Genomic DNA, 17,847 nt, shown 5'->3' on the forward strand with positions numbered 1-17,847 from the left:
GGCGCGCAGCAGAGTGCCCTGCTCCTCTTTCAGCCGCTGGCTTCGCCTCGCAGGGAAAAAGCATACCCTCGGGGCCGGGGGAGTGGCAGAGCTGAGGTCGAGGCCGAGCCGGGCAGGCACCCTCCACCCGAGCGATCCCCTTTGGAGCGGGCGGAATAGGTGGTATAGACAGTCGGGAGGATAGGTTCGCCCACCCCGGACACGCACATACGCACGCACCCGCAGTCACTTCCAAGGGACCCTCCAGGAGTCTCTTAAGGACCAGGAGTCACCCCTTCTGCCCTCGCCCCCCAACCCCGGAGCCCCAAGCGGGGACCCCGGGATCGGACGTCCCCACGCTTCCGGGCACCTGGCTCAGCAGGAGTCCCCCGGGTCCGGGCAGGGCAGGGCCGGCGGCGGCGAGCCGGAGCCCGCCCAGCGCCCGGGCCCCGCCGAGGCCTCGGAACCCACTCATGGGGCACCGGCTCCCCGTGTCCCCTCGCCCGGCCGCGCCCAGCCCGGCGCCCCGAGACACGCAGAGGAGGATCCCGGCGCAGTGACCCGGGAGCCGCCGCAGCCCCTGGAAGCCTCGGCTGACGGAGAGGAAGGCTGCTCCCCGCACCTCCAGGCCCTTCCAGGCATCCCTCTGAGCCGCGCCAGAGGCCAGGCCCGCCATTCCCAGGTAGGAGGGAGACACCGCAACAGAACCAGGGAGGCGGGGAAGCCGGGGAGAAAGGTTTGAAGCTTTTGAGGGGAGGGTTAGGTGAAGCCTTACAGGAAGTGGAAAAGTCAAACTGATTGAGCCTGTTATATACCAGCATCACCTAGTTGAGCAACTACTGTGTGTCAGGCTGGATGCTTATCCCAGGAAAGAAAGACTTAACTGAGTTTTTATTTAAAGAGATCTGGAGTAACAGCCTGTTTGAATATAAGGAAACTGAGGCTTAGAGAGGAAGAGGCACTTCCTTTCCCCAAACACTCCCCTCCTTCCGAAGCTGGCTTCAGGCTGCAAACCTGGCTGAGGGTGGGGCTGGGGTGAGGCCAGCTGGTGGTGGCCTTGGTGAGGACCTCCTCTGAGAGAGCTTAAGGAGCGCCTTCCTTGTTTAGAGTTCTTTGAGCTTTGGGGGGAATTGGTGCAAGGAGTGAGTTTCCTGGGCAATCCCCTTCCCAAGATGGGTTTTCTGTGCTCAGCTGGCCAGAGGGCCTCCAGGCACCTCTGCAGGGTTCTGTCCTCCCTGTGGCCCCAGCCCTGGGAAGATGATGAAGGTTGTAGTCCTGGACCTCAGGGGAGGTGGGAGGCTGTGCTGTGAAGGGGCAGCCAGGTCAGGAGCCCATGATTCAGATTTCTTCTGGCATCAGAGGGACACAATGGGGTCCCCCAAGACCTCTGCCTGCACTCCAGTCCCGCCGCACCTGACTGCTCCAGGCAGCCCCTTGACTGCCGAGAGGAAGTGTCCCAGAGAAAGGAACCTGTTTGCCGTGTGCCAGGAGCTGTGTGGGCCTCTTGGCTTCTCACTGAGCTCTCGGGGCCACGCCGTGGGTTTGTTTCTACCATTTGATAGATGACCAATCCCTCTAGGTCCAGTCATTTGCCCAGGGCGACTGGACTGGTGAGAGGCAGATGTGGTCTGCCTCCTTTCTGCCACCTCAAGGGTGGTGAGATTGGCTTTGCAAAGCACCCATGACTCCCCTCAGTGGGGGCATGGAGGCCAGTGAATGTGTGTGTGTGCCCAGAGTCTGGGATGTGCCCTAATGGTGGAGGCTTGGGGTGTGTGGGAGGGAGGGAAGGAGGGAGGGCTCAGGGTATCATAAGGAGGAGGATGTGGCCGGACTCTCATCCTCTGCTCTTGCCCTTCTGACCCTTCCGTCTTCCAGGCAGGCCCTGGGAGAGGGGCTCGAGGGAGAAGAAGGGGTGAACCCACAGACACATGGGGCGGAAACTGCCTGCTCAAGGTCTGGGGAGGTCCTGGGCAGTGTGCTTGCCCCCAGCTATCTGCAGCAAGAGACAGAGGGAATTAGAATAGACCTCCAGGGTCATTCCCCCAACCCAACGACAGCTGAGGCTTCACCGAATCAGACACTGTTTTGAAAAAGCCTGATTTTGGCCAGGAGGTGGGTTTTTATAGAGGTAAAAGCCCAGACTTTGGAGCCAACAGCCTGATTCTAATCCTGGCCCGACCAGTCATCTGTGTAAACTGGGGCAAGTGACTCAGCCTCTCTGACCTCCCATGTCCCCATGGGTCCAGCAGGTTGATGGTGGGCCCCTCTTCATGGAACTGCCGTGAATTCATTGGGATAAGGCACACAGGCGCCCAGCATGATGGAGACCTGCCGGGCTGTGGTGACCATTCCCCCAGCACGGCCCCGCCACCTCTGCTCCAGGCCCTTCTGCCTCCCAGGTGCCCATAGAAAGACCCTGGGGTGAGTCACAGAGCTTGCATTCAGGTACCCATGTGCTACTGGTGGCTTCCATTAACCATTCTCTGGGCCTCCAGGGGGGAAATCTACATTCTCAAAGGGCCCTCTGAACTCTGACCCCTGCCTGCTTCTCACTGTAGGGTCAGCGTGGCTGAGGATGGAGAGAGGGGAACAGGAAGTGGAGGAGGAGAGAAGCTGTGCCCACAGCACGCCCACAGAGCCTCCTCTAGGGGAGGAGAAGGGAAGAAGGACACGGGGCTGGGGGACGGAGCCCATGGAAGTGCTGTCACCTGACGGCCAGGAGTTGGGTGCTTCACACAGCCCCATGTGGCTGGGGCCATGTGCAGACTCGCAGTCTTTCGGAGGTGAAAGCCACAGATTGTTTTTCTCCTTTGCCCTTTTCTGACCCCCTGCCTCCTCTCTCTGACGTCCTCACGTCTACTCAGTCTCTGATGTTAACGCATCTAATGCCAAGAACTCTGAGCTAGAGGCTGGGGCAGGCAGTGATGGAGACATACCATCCCTGGGGGCTGCCAGCCTTCTTCTCTGTCTGTAGACAGAGATGACCAGCAGCAGAGTCAAGCTCCCAGCAGAGGGACTTGGGGAGGAGTCCTGGTGCGGGGCCTCTTCCCCCCCGATCCCAGCCTCCGTTGAAGGCCCAGGCTGGCTTTCTCCCAGCCTGGGAGGAGATTGAAGAGTTCAGTGCTGTTGGCTTCCTCTCCCTTGCTGCCCACCCAGATATGTGCTCAGTTCATGGCGACCCATCTCAGTGTAGCTCCTGGGCCAGCTAGATAGGGTGGAGGTGGAGGGAGAAGACCCCAGAAGGAAGCTCTGAATGATCGCCGAAAAGGAGAGCCGTTTGCTACTTTCACACACAGGTCATTTATTGAGCACCTGCTGTGTCCACAGCACTGAAATAGGAAACCCTGCGGTGTAAACTCAAAGTTGGCTTCAGGCACAAATTGGGTGGGGGTATGTAGGAGTTGTATGTTTGGAGTCACCATCCTGGCCCCCTTATTAACTAAAAGGGCCAGTCATGTAGACTTTTAAGCATCAGGTCCTTATTTGTGAAACAGGGAAGGGAATGCATACTTCATAGAGAGGTGGTAAGGGGAACCCTAAGGCATGGGGCAGACTGCCTGAGATTGAAACCCTGCTTGGCTGGTTACTGACTGTGTAACCATGAGCAAGGTACTAAACTTCTCTGTGTTGCTTTAGTTTCCTCATCTGTGAATTGGGGTAACCACCTACCTTCTGGGGATCCTGAAGGATGAAGTGGGTTAGTACACATTCAACTTAGAGCGCTCTGCATATATTAACTGCAAAAAAAATGTCAGCTGTGATTATTGTTCTATACTTAGCACACTGCTTGGCACACTGCAGGGCTTGGTTACTGCTGATTGTCGTCACAGCTCCAGGGTCAGCAGTATGCTGAGCTGGCTTATTGTGTGCGACCCTTTGCAATTCATTCATTGAGATCATCTTGGGAGCTTGGAATCGGCCATGTGGGAGTATTTCACCATGAAATCGACAAATGCTGCCAATCAGAGCTTTTATGAAGGTCTTTTAAAGAAACCACTTTACTGCAGGGTGGCTCTCAGCTGGGCAGGGCGATGGTACTGAGCAGGTTGTGTGCAGTGGCAGCTCACTCAGCATTCTTGCCTGGAGAATTCCATGGATGGAGGAGCCTGGTGGGCTACAGCCCATGGAGTCACAAAGGGTCGGACATGGCTGAGCACCTTCACCCGCTTGGTGGGGTGAGAGGTGATATTTGAGCCAGACCCTGATAAAGGGAAGAGGGGTTCTGGGGGAGGGGCTGGCATGAGTTGCGCTGGTACCAGCAGAGCTCAAGCTTACTTGGGGTTCCAGGTCGGGAGGAATTCTGGTGGGTGCTGAGAGAGGAAAAAGGAGGGTGGCTGGGCTATGAATGGCCTTTGGGTGGGCCTGATGGAGCCCCTGGAAGTTACTTATCTCTAATTGGGCTTTGGAGCTTGGATCCATTTCGGCCTCTCCCACAAGGTCAAGAGGTTCCTGTAGAAAGTTTTGGGTATACCCCAGAACCATAAACCCTTGGAGCTATGAGGGACCTGAGTCATTCTTGTGTCATTTTCTCTGACCTGCATCCCGTAGTCCAGGCAAACTCCCTGGACCAGGAGGCTGAAAAAATTGCTGGGCAGCCCCATCCCTGGGCATGGAGGATGTGGTCTGGACTTGGCCTTTGTCTTCTTTCTGGGAAGGCCAAATGGCCATGGCACCCCCTTGCTTAAGAAATGCTCTCTAAAAGCTTCCCCATGCCGTGTCCCGGAGTCACAGGCTCCCGGGAAGCCAGAACTGCAAAGGACAGATGGTCCAGGCAGAGAACAGATTCTAACAAGAGTCAGCATCTTTGAGACCTTGCCATGTGCTGAGCCCTTTACAACAGCCCTATGAATCAAGTCCACTTTATAGATGAGAAAAGCGATGTCCAAGGAAGTTAAGCTCCTTTCCTAAGAGGAGTAGCGAGTTAGGGGCAAATCGAGGGGTCCAGCCCCTGCAGTCCCATCTGGGAATAAATAAGGGGTGAATGAACCCAAGGGTGAGTGAATGAGTAAAAATGGGTAGACGAAGGAGAAAAGAAACAAGAGAGGGATGTTCAGGCAGAACTCCACGGCTCTTAGAGAGATCCCAATCCAGCTTTCTCATTGTACAGACAGAAGTTAGTGAAAGTCACTCAGTCGTGTCTGACTCTGCAACCCCATGGATTATACAGTCTGTGGAATTCTCTAGGCCAGAATACTGGAGTGGGTAGCTTTTCCCTTCTCCAGAGGATCTTCCCAACCCAGGAATCGAATCCAGGTCTCCCGCATTGTAGGTGGATTCTTTATCAGCTGAGCTATCACAGAACCAAGTAAGAGGCTGACAGGGGAGGCCACAGCCTCCAGCACAGGCTGCAGGGCCAGGCTCCCGGCTTCCTGACTCTCGATCCCCTCTCTCTGCTGCAGCCCCGAGCCATGATGAAGACCTTGTCCAGCGGGAACTGCGCACTCAGTGTGCCTGCCAAGAACTCATACCGCATGGTGGTGCTGGGCGCCTCTCGGGTGGGCAAGAGCTCCATTGTCTCCCGCTTCCTCAATGGCCGCTTCGAGGACCAGTACACGCCCACCATCGAGGACTTCCACCGGAAGGTTTACAACATCCGCGGTGACATGTACCAGCTGGACATCCTGGACACGTCCGGCAACCACCCCTTCCCCGCCATGCGCAGGCTGTCCATCCTCACAGGTGGGTGCCGGAGGGGGTGGGCACGGGAGCTTGAGTATAGGAGTGTGTGTGCTCGGTACTTTACGGTTTGCAAAGCACTGCCTCCATCTGAGATGAAGCTCATGAGCCGCTGTGCACCGCACCGTGAGGTTGGAGAGGTATTGCTGCTTGGCGTCAGAGGATGGAGCCAGGGCCCCAGAACCCTTCCCTCTGACTCTGGTTTAATTGCTTGTGGCTGCTGGTGCTACCTTCCAGATCTGTGGCTTTTCCTAGGAACAGAGGGGCTCCTGCCTACTTCCTGCCGCGGGTGACCCAGCAGAGCTCCAGGGCCCAGGGTCAGTCTGTCAGACTCAGATCTATTGACACCCGAGGCCTTTGCTGCCTCTCAAAGAGGCAGGGACAGAACCCAGACAGTGATCAGTCAGAGAGGCTGGTGGGAACTGCCCATGCTGGGAATTCAGTAATAATCACAGTAACGGCCATGGCGATTGCTAACTCTTATCAGGAGCTGCGTGCCTGGGCCTCTTTCTAGAGCTTGGCATGTATTTAATTAATCCTCACAACTAACCTAGGAGATGGGTATCTGCCTCCATTTTACATGTGGGGAAGCTGAGGCCCCAGGAGGTTGAGCTACTCCAGATGATAACACAGCTGGGAAATGGCAGTCTGGCTCTCAGGCTTTAACTCTGGGCTCTCCTGTAGCCTCTCAGTCAGGCTGGGAGCTGGGGAGGGAGGGGAGCTTGTGGGGTACTAAGCAGGGGTAGATGAAGATGTGAAACTGGGCCGTGCTTTTCATCACCAGAAACTTGTCTGCCTGAGTGCAAATTCTGATTCTGCTGCTTCATGGTTTTGTCCCTCTGAGCAAGTGACTTGACCTCCTTGGGCCTTGATTTTCTTATCTCTATCATATCTGTACCCATCCTAGAGGCCTTCATGAGAATTAAGTGAGTTTATATAGAAAAAGTGCTTGGCAAGTAGAAGGTGAGTGCTCGCGAAATATGGGTCTTATGTGAAACCCGCATTTGCAGTCTGCATGCAGTGGGCTTTGCAGTCATTTCCTAAGCCACACCCTGCCGTTGTTGGGCAGCTGATGAAGGAAAGTTATCAGCAAGTAGTCCCCTGGCCATCACTAAAACAACCGCACAAATCGAAATACTTCTGCACCAAGAAACCCTTGCTATCCCCACCCCTCCCCCTACAGCCCAGCTAAGACCCCTCCCCGAGTGCCCTGGGCAGATGGCTTCCTTTTCCAGCTGTTCTCGCTGATCATCTAATCCAGATCACACTCGGCCTGCCCCACTCCACATTTTGGAGAAGTTTGTGAACAGAGGGAGCCTGGGCTGACCTGGGTTCCAGTCCTGTCTCCACCACTTGGTAGCTTACACATAGGACCAGAGGTTCAGATCTCAGTCTTTCCAGCTGCACAATGGGTATAATGTTGCTTCCTCCCAGGGTGACTCTTCAGCCTACAGGAAAGTACCAGGGGAGGAAGGCATGGGGGCATTTCCAACACAGTGGGGATTGCAGAATGTCAGCTCCCCCTACCATGGGGAGGGGACACAGTGCCCACCGATAGAAATAAAGCTAACCAAGGGAGGGAGAGACAAGATATAGAGAGGAACCACGCGCATATTTCCAAACTTAAGTTTTAATTACACAAATAACACACAAATGCATGCTCCTCTAAGCATATAGATAAGGGTAAAAAGCTCTCTTGACCCTTTATTCCACCCCCGCCAGGCTCCTGCCTCCTCCCCCAAGGTACCATCCCATCAGTCTTCCAGACACCCCATGAACATATTGACATTCATGTTTGGGTCCCCAGAACAGAGTATTTTCGTCTTCTTTATGTGCACGTGTCATTCTGGGCACATCTGTCTGGCCACCCGTATTTTTGCTCGCCAGCCCATGCCTCATTTTCCAACCTGGTGCTGATGCACAGCACATTCTGAAAGCCATTAATTCTGCCGCCAGCTCTCCTTCCAGCTGCCAGCCAGGCATCTCTGAAACTTGGCATGCAGCTTTGCATTTGAATGTGTCAAGGCCGCAGAGTCCTCAGGGGCCTGGGATTAGCCTACCAGGATGGGTTTCACAGCCCAAGCAGAAATGGTTGCCAGGCCGGCACTGCCTTGCAAGTGCCTTTCTCAGCAGCCCACACCGCCCTTCATCATATCGCATCCCGTCCATGCGGCCAGCTTTATGAACACCCACTGTGCATCGTGACAAAGCCTCCTTTTGCTCCGGAGCGTGTCATTGGCAGGAACGCAGTCCTGAATGTGGTGGGTGCTATTTTGGGGGGACAAATGGTATGCCCTGGGGGTCCAGAGGAAGGAGGCAGTGGGGCTACCAGAAGCTGGAATTGCTTGATTTTCCTCTTGAGAACGTGGGCTGGTCCCCGGTGCCTCTGAGCCCCAGTTTCCTGTAAAACAGGGATCTTAACATCTCCCCACAGGTTCTCAAGAGTTTATGCCAAAGTGCTTTGAGTGTGAGATTGTGATCACTGTAGTGAGATCTGACAGTCGAGGTAGAGGCACTGGTCTTCTCTCACCCTCCCCACCTCCCCATCGTCCCTGTTTCAAAGACCTGCACTGAGGGATACAGCAAGTTGTAGCAGGGGTAGCGTGGGCCTCAGAGGCTAGTGTGCACTGGTCCATCCATAATGTATTCAAAAAGCAGTGGGCACCTGTGTGTGCCAGGCACCAGGAATTGGGTCCATGTCTCGGCCCAGTCGCGCCTGAGCTGTGTGATCTCGGGCCAGTTGCTCACCCTGTCTGAGCTTCAGCCTGCCCACCTATTGCGTGAAGGTAATGAAATGCCCCTCACAGAGGTTTCATGAGGAATCAAGGGGTACTCAGGTGCCTCTTACACGTGCTTGTGCTCATTATCCTTTTGAGATACAAGTCACCGAGCCCATGTCACTCTCCACTTATTATCTCATCAGTCCCTCAGAAGCATCCTGCATGAGACAGGTGGGGAAACTGAGGTTTAGGGGGGTGGCATGACCCATGTAAGGCTGAGTGAGGGGGCAAGAGATAAACCTAGACCTGACTCCTGCCAGCCCTCTCGGCTCCTACTGTATACCAGGGTCTCCAGGCCCCGGGGATGTACACTGAACAACAGGAGCCCTGCTCTTGTGGAAAGTGTAGTAATTACTATTCTCACACAGTCCACACAAGCTCACCAATCACTCCCTCTGTCTACAGCCCTGCAGGGAAATGTAGGGTCGATCCATTGTGGTTGAACCAGGCTGTGCCACGTATTAGCTCCGTTACAAGTGATTTAACCCCCTGGACCTCAGTCTTCTGCTCTGGAAAACGGGAATGATAGCAGCTCCCCCAGAGGGTCACTGTGACGGTCAGGTCAAGGAGTGGGGAGAGGCCAAAAGAGCTGCCTCTAAACTTACCTCCCAGGGTTTCTGTATCCACAGGCGATGTGTTCATCCTGGTGTTCAGCCTGGATAACCGGGAGTCCTTCGACGAGGTCAAGCGCCTCCAGAAGCAGATCCTGGAGGTGAAGTCCTGCCTGAAAAATAAGACCAAGGAGGCGGCAGAGCTGCCCATGGTCATCTGTGGTAACAAGAACGACCACGGCGAGCTGTGCCGCCAAGTCCCCACCACCGAGGCCGAGCTGCTGGTGTCCGGTGATGGGAACTGCGCCTACTTTGAGGTGTCGGCCAAGAAGAACACCAACGTGGACGAGATGTTCTACGTGCTCTTCAGCATGGCCAAGCTGCCGCACGAGATGAGCCCCGCGCTGCACCGCAAGATCTCCGTGCAGTACGGGGACGCCTTCCACCCCCGGCCCTTCTGCATGCGCCGTGTCAAGGACATGGATGCCTATGGCATGGTCTCCCCCTTCGCCCGCCGCCCCAGCGTCAACAGTGACCTCAAATACATCAAGGCCAAGGTCCTCCGGGAGAGCCAGGCCCGCGAGCGGGATAAATGCACCATCCAGTGAGCGGGAGGGATGCTGGGCTGGGGCTTTGGCCAGGCCTTTTGGGAGGTGGCCCTGGCACCCGCTGCCCACATCCCCCGGACGAAACCCCAAGAGCAGTCACATTCCGAGACCTTTGGGGGGCCAGACCGGAGGACCCCAGCCTCCAACCTCTGTATAGTCTCCTGCCTTCAACCGCTTCCCTCTGATTCCTCCTTTCCCCCGCTCCCCTTGGGTTTCAACTTCTCCGTGGCGGGGGTGGATCTCTGCTGGTCAGGAGGAAAGGCTGGGTGACATACGGACTTATGTCAGGACCCGAGTCAGAGCTTGCCTGTCCTTGCAAGAAACGCTGATGCCAGACGGGCCAGGGTACCGGCTTCCAACGGAGACTTCTGGAACATCAGAGGATGAAAACAACACCCCAAGTTGGCTGGGAGGGGGCTCTGCCCTCCTGGTGTAAGACGCAGCTTGGTTTAGGTGGCAGCTGGAAGTTTCTTCCCATACCCCGTCCTGAAACACTAACCCTCTGGCTCAGCAGTTTCTATCCCCTGCCCCCTGAGTTGGCCCCCAGCTCTCCCTGACTTTGAGCCAGGGGCGTCTCTGTGTTCGAAGTGGGTGTGGCCACGTCTCCTGGACCACGCCCATCTCCTGGACCACGCCCATCTCCTGGACTGCCTCCCTCAGCCTCCCCTCCCAGGTTCCCCACGTCTGCTGGTTGTGCTTTGTTGTTGCAGCTGTTATGTCCTGTTCCCAGTAGAAACGGAAATCATTGTACTGTAAAAGCCTAGTGATCCCTCGTTGGCCAGGACCTCCCCCCAAGTTCAGATCCACCGCCTCCACGGGGGACACCTTCCTCCTTGGCTCCCAGATGGGGTTCCCGTGGCCTGTCCACAGCTGGACACTGCCCTCCTCCCGAGCTTCACGGTTTACGCTTACACAGACGGGGCAGGCAGACCGGGGCTGCGTCTCCTCCTGCCCCCATTTCACAGAGGAGGCAGCTGAGACTCAGAGGGCCAAGGAGCCGGCCCTAGCTCCGCCTGAAAGCTGGCTGTCCTCTGCTGTGCTTGTTCCTCAAGCATTTATTGAGCACCTGCTGGGTGCTGGGTCCAGTGTGCTAGAAAGCAAAGAGGGTGAGAGATGCGCGTGACGCCCCTAAGGCCGAGGCTCCGTGGCGCCAGCCTCTTTCCCTCCCCCAGCCGGGCCTGACTGCCTCTGTTGCCCTGCTGCCTCTGTGCACGCAGCTGTGAGGGGATGTGGAAGAGCGCCTGGGAGCTCTAGCTGAACCCAGGAGAGGCAGATGAGAGGAGCTCCCAGGGGGCCTTTTCCTGGCACCTCGGATGGGGTTGTGCTGGGTACCCGGCGTGGTGGAATTTGAACCTGTGGACCAAAGGCTCTCATCATCAGCTCTTAACAAAGACGTTTTGTATTTTAAATCTCTTTGAAACTATTGAATTTTAGAGCCACAAGGAGCCTTAATGATTGTCTCGTGAATCCGAGGCCCAGAGAGGGTAAGTAACTCGCCCGGGGTCACACAGCAAGCCTATGAGTGGCAGAAGCAGGGTTAGGTCGGGGCATTCAGCACACACTGTTATGTGCCCCTTCTGATCCTGCCTCAGCCCCTGGGGCCTTTGGGGATTTGAGGTGTCGTCTCCCTGAGCCTTTCCCCAGATCGGCCTTTGAGGGCTTCTGCAGATCATGTGTACATTGTACCCAAGTATATACCTGTACACACACGTGAACACACAGAGAGATACATGCCCTGGCTTCAGCTCTGCACACCCCACACCTCCCACCCGGCCCTGCCGCTCAAGGCAGCTGCTCTGACCCTGCTTCTGTACCCCCACCTGGCCCCAACCTGAACCCTCTAAGCAGACCAGGTGTCCTGGCCAGGACAGATGTGTGGCCTGCTTCCCCGTATCTCTGTGTACACTCTCGATTAAAGTGGGTTTATTTCTAAGCCGTGCCGTTGACCATGTGTGTTTTCTGTATTTCCAAGAGGAGGCGTGGCTCTTCTGCAACCATAGCTGGCCTTTCCGTCCCCAGATTGCACCTGCCTGGTGCCCTCACCCTGCAGGTCAGCGCTGAGTCAGCTGTCGAGGTTAATTAAGTACGTGGTGGGAGTGGGGAATAAAACCCCAAGATAGGAGGGAATAACAACCCTGGCCCTTCTGGGCCCTCCGAGGCCTGTGTGCTGAGGTGTCTGTGTACCTCTGAGGAGTGACCAGGTCAGACGAGAAGCCTCCTCCCCATGGACCATCAGCTCTTTGTGATCACCCTGCGTCTGACTTCTAGGTGGCACCCAGAACCACACGGAGAACATTTGGCAATAACGGGAAACAGTTGTGATTACCAGAACTGTGGAGAGGGGCGGCATGCTATTAGCTCCTGGTGGGGGATGTTGCTGAACACCCTCCAGGGGCCAAGGGCAGCCCCCACCATAAAGAGTTACCCTGTCCTGAAGGTCAGCAGTGGGCAGCCTCCCCGCTTGGACTGTCAACACTTGAGACCAGGACACGGCCCATATCTACGTGTGGTTGATACAACCTACAACTTTGTGAACAGTGCTTAATAAACACCGGACAAGCAGAATGGCCCTCGTGTGAAATGACACAGGACGTGGGTGGGGATGGCAGATGGAAATGGGGGAAGGTGGGGTTGGGGGAGGCTACGTGTCCCTGTGTAACCCCAAACGTGGCACCTTGAATGGAAGTTCTTGGACCGAGGGGAAGGGATCAACCACACCCCTGCTGTGTGAATGACACCCCTCCTCTCGCTCCGTCTTCTCCTCCAGCCCCATGAGAAACATGCTCCTCGTGTTCTCCCTTCTAGTGGTGGGGAATTAGGCTCAGAGCACTCACTATCTTATCCAAAATGGCACAGCAGAAGGGGTGAAGTGGCAGATCATGGACTTGAAATGAAGGGTCATCTGAGCTCCGTCTTGGGGAGGAAAGGATTTTGCATCTGGGAGACGGAGACAGGTCTGTGCTTTTGATGGATCAGTAAGTACCACTGAGCTGGAGGGCCAGGCCTGGAGAGAGAAGTTCAGAGAAAAGGAAGACAAGGTCCCTGTGGGCCAAGGGCTCATGATTCAGAGGGCAAGATCCCTGTGCGGGCGTCTGGGTGAGCCCGGCTATGGTGTTGGAAAACCAGCCTGGGAGAGCTCCCAGCCTCCACCTATGGAGGAGCCCAGCTTTCCTCCCATCCTTTGCCCACGCCAGCCAGAGAAGGTCCACGTGGGAGGCAAGTCACTGTGATGCTCTATCAGTTCTGGGTTTTGTAAATGTGAGATGTGGAGGTGAACATTCCTTCCTGCATTGCAGGTCAGAACCGCACCCTAAGAAGGGCTAAATGGGGAGGCAGTTGGGCGCACCCACGCAAGACTTCCACAGTGCACCAGAGCCCTGGCACTTCTGCCACGCTCCATCTCCATGGCGGAGGCAGTGGGGGGTGGGGTGCTGTGAATACATCTTATCTCTTCCCAGACTTCAGTTTCTTCAGCTCTTAATGGGAAGTGGTGAGGAGGACAGCTGGACCAGACAGCACATGAACAGCCCCTTACAGCTCTATGTTCTCTGCGAGAAGGAATTAATATTCCCACTATATAACCCACAACATTCTGATCGTTACTAAACAGAACACGTTTGCTCCAGTCCTGGCCCCAGCCCCACTCCGTGCATCCCACAGATTCACCCTGGAATGGGGTTAAGCAGAGGAGGGAGATGTCCCAGAAAATCAGCCCTGGGATGGAGGATGGAATAGATTGTAAAAAAGTTCCTGTCATGCAGAGAGCATTCAGAGATAAGCCCAGAGCAGCCAGCTTAACCCCCATCCTAGGAAGGGAGCACTGGGAATCTGATTTCTGAGAATTCTAAGCAGCAGACTGTAAGGACTCATTCTGTTCCACCTCCTTGAACCTGTCACTTACTCCAAAGAAAAACTTCAGTCTGCATTCTGGCTTGGTGGGGGGCTGATGAGAGGCCACCGGGGCTCAGCAGCAGAGGCTACTGGCAACGCGGAACGGAAAAGGAGCCGACCTTTGTTGCAGGCCTGCTGTGCACCAAATACCATGCTCAGCCTGTTTCCACATCCTCTCATTGCATCCTTGAGGCAAAGCTATATGAATCCTCATAGGGGGGGCCTGAGGCCCAGAGAAATAAGGCGTATGCCCGGGGTTGCACAGCCAGTTAAGTGGCTGAGCTGGGCTAGAATTCATGTCTGATTGCAAAACATGTTTTCTCTCTAGAGCTTTCATAGCTGAGCCAGATAGAAGCTGCTTTCTGGAGGGAGAAGCCAGCAGGTTGGGGTGTGATTGTGAACATGGTTCAGAAAACTCAGGTCGATGTCATTCACAAGGAGTGAGATGCCTGCCCCTCATAACCAAGGGCACAGCCGCTGTAGCTAACAGCTTAGCTTCTCTCTCATGGAGAAGCCCGAGGTGAGCAGACTAGATCAGAGGATGGCTCTGCTCTGCCGGGTCATTCGGCATGCAGGTCTCAGCCTCCTCCATCTCTAGGATCGTGTCACATCTGCAAGGTCAAAGCCACTGCCACATTCCGGTTCAGCCGGAAAGTTCAGGGAAGAGGGTGCAGACACTGCACCTCTGCTGTTCTCAGATCCCTGGACACATCCCGTCCACTCACTTTCCACTGGCAAAACTTGGACTTGTGTCTGAACCTCCCTGTGAGAAGGGCTGGGAAACACTGTTCATTGCTGGCTGGCCCCGTGTCCAAGGGTGACTCGTAGAAGAAGACGGGGAGCGGTTGGCTGGCCAGCTAACAATCTCCACCCAGCCATCTTCACACAGTGGTCTGAACCTCAGGACTCATGTCCAGCCTGTCTTCCGACAAGCTTCACACTGCAGACATAATCAGAAAGCAGCTCTGACTTCCCAAGGCCTTTTTCAAGCTGCTCTGGGTTTTGCTTTCCCCCTCCCTCCTGAGAACTGGGACTGCCCCATGACTTTTCTCACTTGTACCAGAGAAAATTTGGGTGGCAACACAGTCCCAGTTTGGTTGAAGGAAATGGCAACCCACTCCAGTATTCTTGCCTGGGGGATTCCATGGACAGAGGAGCCTGGTGGACTGCAGTCTACGGGATCGCAAAGGAGTCGTACATGACTGAAAGAGCAGCTAAACAACAACATGGACTCAATTACAAGTCATTTGTCATGCGATGATCGACGTTTCTGTCTTCATTCAAAGGAAAGACCTTCTCCCCTTCCTGCAGCTGAGCTCCGCTCTGCACAGAAAGCTAGAATTCAGGGAAGAGAAGGGTGGGCAGGTTCTCCTTTTTTTACTCTCCATCTTCCGTTTTAGTGAATTGCAGTTTCTTTTTCCTCTGTTCATGGGGGATGGGTCTGGGGAGCAGGGTAGGGGAGAAGTGGGGCAGGGATGTTCTTCCTTGCAGGGCACTCTGGTATCGAGGTAAGACTGTCATGCTTAGAGCTTGGGGAATGTTTAGCGATGGTACTAAAGCCTAAGAGGTTGTTTTGTAGGTTTTTCAGAGACCAGCCCACCATCCCTGGGAATCTTGATGTAGTTCTGTGCATCTCTGTTTGGGGTAGCTGCTTAGCCTTTCGGCAGGCCCTAGGACTGTTCTGGCATCCGTGGATTCCCTCTTGCCCCTCCAGGATGCTCACTTGAAAAGGGTTGAAGGCATCCCCGCAGCAGTGTTCTCTCATGGTTATCCCGCATTTGTTCTATATCAAACCCACATCATTTGCCCCAGTTAGCTTGAGTGTAAGTTGCTCTTAGTTCAGGCAGCTTTTTCATTTGGCTTCGCTGCTTGGACTGTAGGATGTTCGTTTCCCAACCATGCCTCCTGCAGTGGAAGTACAGAGTGCTAACCACTGGACAACCCATGATGTCACTTTAATTGTTTTTTAATTTTGAATTTATTTTTTATTATATTTTATTTTTATTTGGGGAAGGCAATGGCACCCCACTCCAGTACTCTTGCCTGGCAAATCCCATGGGTGGAGGAGCCTGGTGGGCTGCAGTCCATAAATAATTCATCTGAGTTCAGTAAGGATCTTTAGCATCTAACTCAGACAGTCTATCACCCACTGGATTTATCAGGCAGGACAGGAGTCCACAGAGCCCTGGGCTATAGTGACATGTGTTAAGCACTTGAGGCTTGAGATGAGGGCAGACCCTCTCACAGAAGACCATAGCACTCTCCAAAAACTCTCTATACTAAGAAATCCTCTCACTACCGACTCTTTCATATCTTTGACATAGGTAAGAAGTGAGAGCGTCAAGTAGCTGGCTCTTGGCCATCTACATTGAAAATGTTGCTATTTATTTGCATCTTACTTTAGAATCTGAGAACACTCTTGTTGGGTCTCAACCAAAAAGAAAGGGAGAGGCCAGCCTCATCTGCCAGGAAAAAGGGGACCGGGGAACGACACTCAGGGAGGGGTTCCAGCCTCATCCAGGAAATGGAACGCTGAACAGAAAAGTGAGTCAGATTCCAGTGCAAAGACTGAACCAGCGCAGGTATCCTGGGCACCGCTTTTATGTGTGTCTCAACAAGAGAGGCAGAGCTTCTTAAAAGTTAACAAACAGACTCTGATCTGAGGCTTTCTGGGTTTCCCTGGTGGCTCAGATAGTAAAGAATCTGCCTGGAGGGCAGGATGCCTGGCTTTAATTCCTGGGTTGGGAAGATCCCTGGAGAATGGAATGGTAACCCATGCCAGTATTCTTGCCTGGAAAATCCCATGGATAGAGGAGCCTGATGGGCTACAGTCCATGAGGTCCCAAAGAATCAGACACGACTGAGAGAATAACATACCCTCTCACTGAGACTTTCTGGGTCCAAATCTCAGCTCTGCTATTTTCAAGTTGAGTGTCCTGAAGCAAACTACTTTTGTATTGGTCAGCTTTCACTGCAATAATGCTGTGTAACAAACCACCTCCAGATTCAGTGGTTCATAACAAACATTTCTTCTTATACTTACTGGATTCCAGGTCAATGCAGTCTGAGAGGTTTAGGCTGGACGTTGCTGGTCTTAACTTAAATACTGATCCTGTTTTAACTTAAAATTTTGATGTTTCGTTCATTGTGATGTCTTATTCCATTTAGGCTGCTATAACAAAAATACCGTAGGCTGGGTATTAACAACATGCCCATATTACAAAATAAATCGGTTTATAAGCAAATTACATATTGATCACATAAACTGGCTTATAAATAATGAACATATATTTTCTACAAATCCAGGATTAAGTTCCAGCAGCTTCAGTGTCTGGTGAGGGTCTGCTTATTTTTATATAGATGACCATCTTCTCACTGTGTTCTCACATAGCAGATGGGTCAAGAGTGCTGTCTAGAGTCTCTTCTATAAAAGCACTAAGCCTATTCATAAGGGCTCCACCCTTATGACCTAACTTTCCAAAACTCCACTTCCAAATACCAGCACGTTGGAGATTAGTTTTTAAAATATGAATGTGGTGGAGGGGGGACACAAACATGCAGACCAAAGCAGTGGGTTTCTTGCATTACTTTTTATTTTTAAAATATTACATTAAATGTCGTTTAGCTTGGGGACTTCCCTGATGGTCCAGTCAGCGGCTAAGATTCTGAACTCCCAATGGAGGGGGCACCCAGATTAGATCCCTGGTCGGGGAACTAGATCCTGAATGTCGAAACTAAGAGTTCCCAGGCCTCAGTGAAGATCGAAGATCCCATGCACTGCAACTAAAACCTGGAGCAGTCAAATACGTAAATAGACAAATATTTAGGCTGAGCACCGAATAATTGATGCTTTCAAACTGTGGTGCTGGAGAAGACTCTTGAGACTCCCTTGGACAGCAAGGAGATCAAATCAGTCAGTCAATCCTAAAGGAAATCAACCCTGAATAGTCATTGGAAGGACTGATGCTGAAGCTGAACCTCCAATAGTTTGGCCACCTGATGCAAAGAACTGACTCATTGGAAAAGACCCTGATGCTGGGAAACATTAAGGGCAGAAGGAAAAGGGGGCGACAGAGGATGAGATGGTAGGATTGCATCACTGAGTCAATGGACATGAGTTTGAGCAAACTCAAGAAGATAGTAAAGGACAGGGAAGTCTGGAGTGCTGTAGTTCATGGAGTTGCAAAGAGTCAGACCCGACTTAGTGACTGAACAACAAGCTTGAACCCGGAGTTTACTGGTATCTCCTTACATTTTTGCACCTGAGGCAGTTGCCACCCTCACCTCACCCTGGCCCAGGCTACCAGATAGATAGGTTCTGGTCGGCTTCACATGCCTGTTCCAGGACCAGCCCCCCTCCCC

At 53.7% G+C, this 17,847-nt stretch overlaps 1 protein-coding gene across 2 annotated transcripts; it reads left to right on the forward strand.

The window, feature by feature from the left end:
• The first annotated feature begins 355 nt into the window (after positions 1–355).
• On the forward strand, positions 356–11,527 carry RASD2 (RASD family member 2). 2 transcript variants are annotated; one of them, XM_042247197.2, is made up of 4 exons: positions 550–661; positions 2,538–2,762; positions 5,379–5,658; positions 9,065–11,527. In XM_042247197.2, the coding sequence occupies exons 3-4, from the start codon at positions 5,388–5,390 to the stop codon at positions 9,592–9,594; spliced, it is 801 nt and encodes a 266-aa protein (XP_042103131.1). In that variant the 5' UTR covers positions 550–661; positions 2,538–2,762; positions 5,379–5,387; the 3' UTR covers positions 9,595–11,527. The 2 variants fall into 2 exon arrangements, with proteins under 2 accessions (XP_012030370.2, XP_042103131.1); XM_012174980.5 differs by lacking the exon at positions 2,538–2,762 and having other exon boundaries at positions 356–661.
• Positions 11,528–17,847: the final 6,320 nt, after the last annotated feature.

Source organism: Ovis aries, chromosome 3 (assembly GCF_016772045.2).
Source record: "Ovis aries strain OAR_USU_Benz2616 breed Rambouillet chromosome 3, ARS-UI_Ramb_v3.0, whole genome shotgun sequence".
NCBI lineage: Eukaryota > Metazoa > Chordata > Mammalia > Artiodactyla > Bovidae > Ovis > Ovis aries.

Coding starts and splice junctions, on each gene's coding strand:
- RASD2 (XM_012174980.5), top strand. CDS start 5,388: ATGATGAAGACCTTGTCCAGCGGGAACTGCGCACTCAGTGTGCCTGCC. Junction 5,659..9,064: donor CAGGCTGTCCATCCTCACAG/GTGGGTGCCGGA, acceptor CTGTATCCACAG/GCGATGTGTTCATCCTGGTG.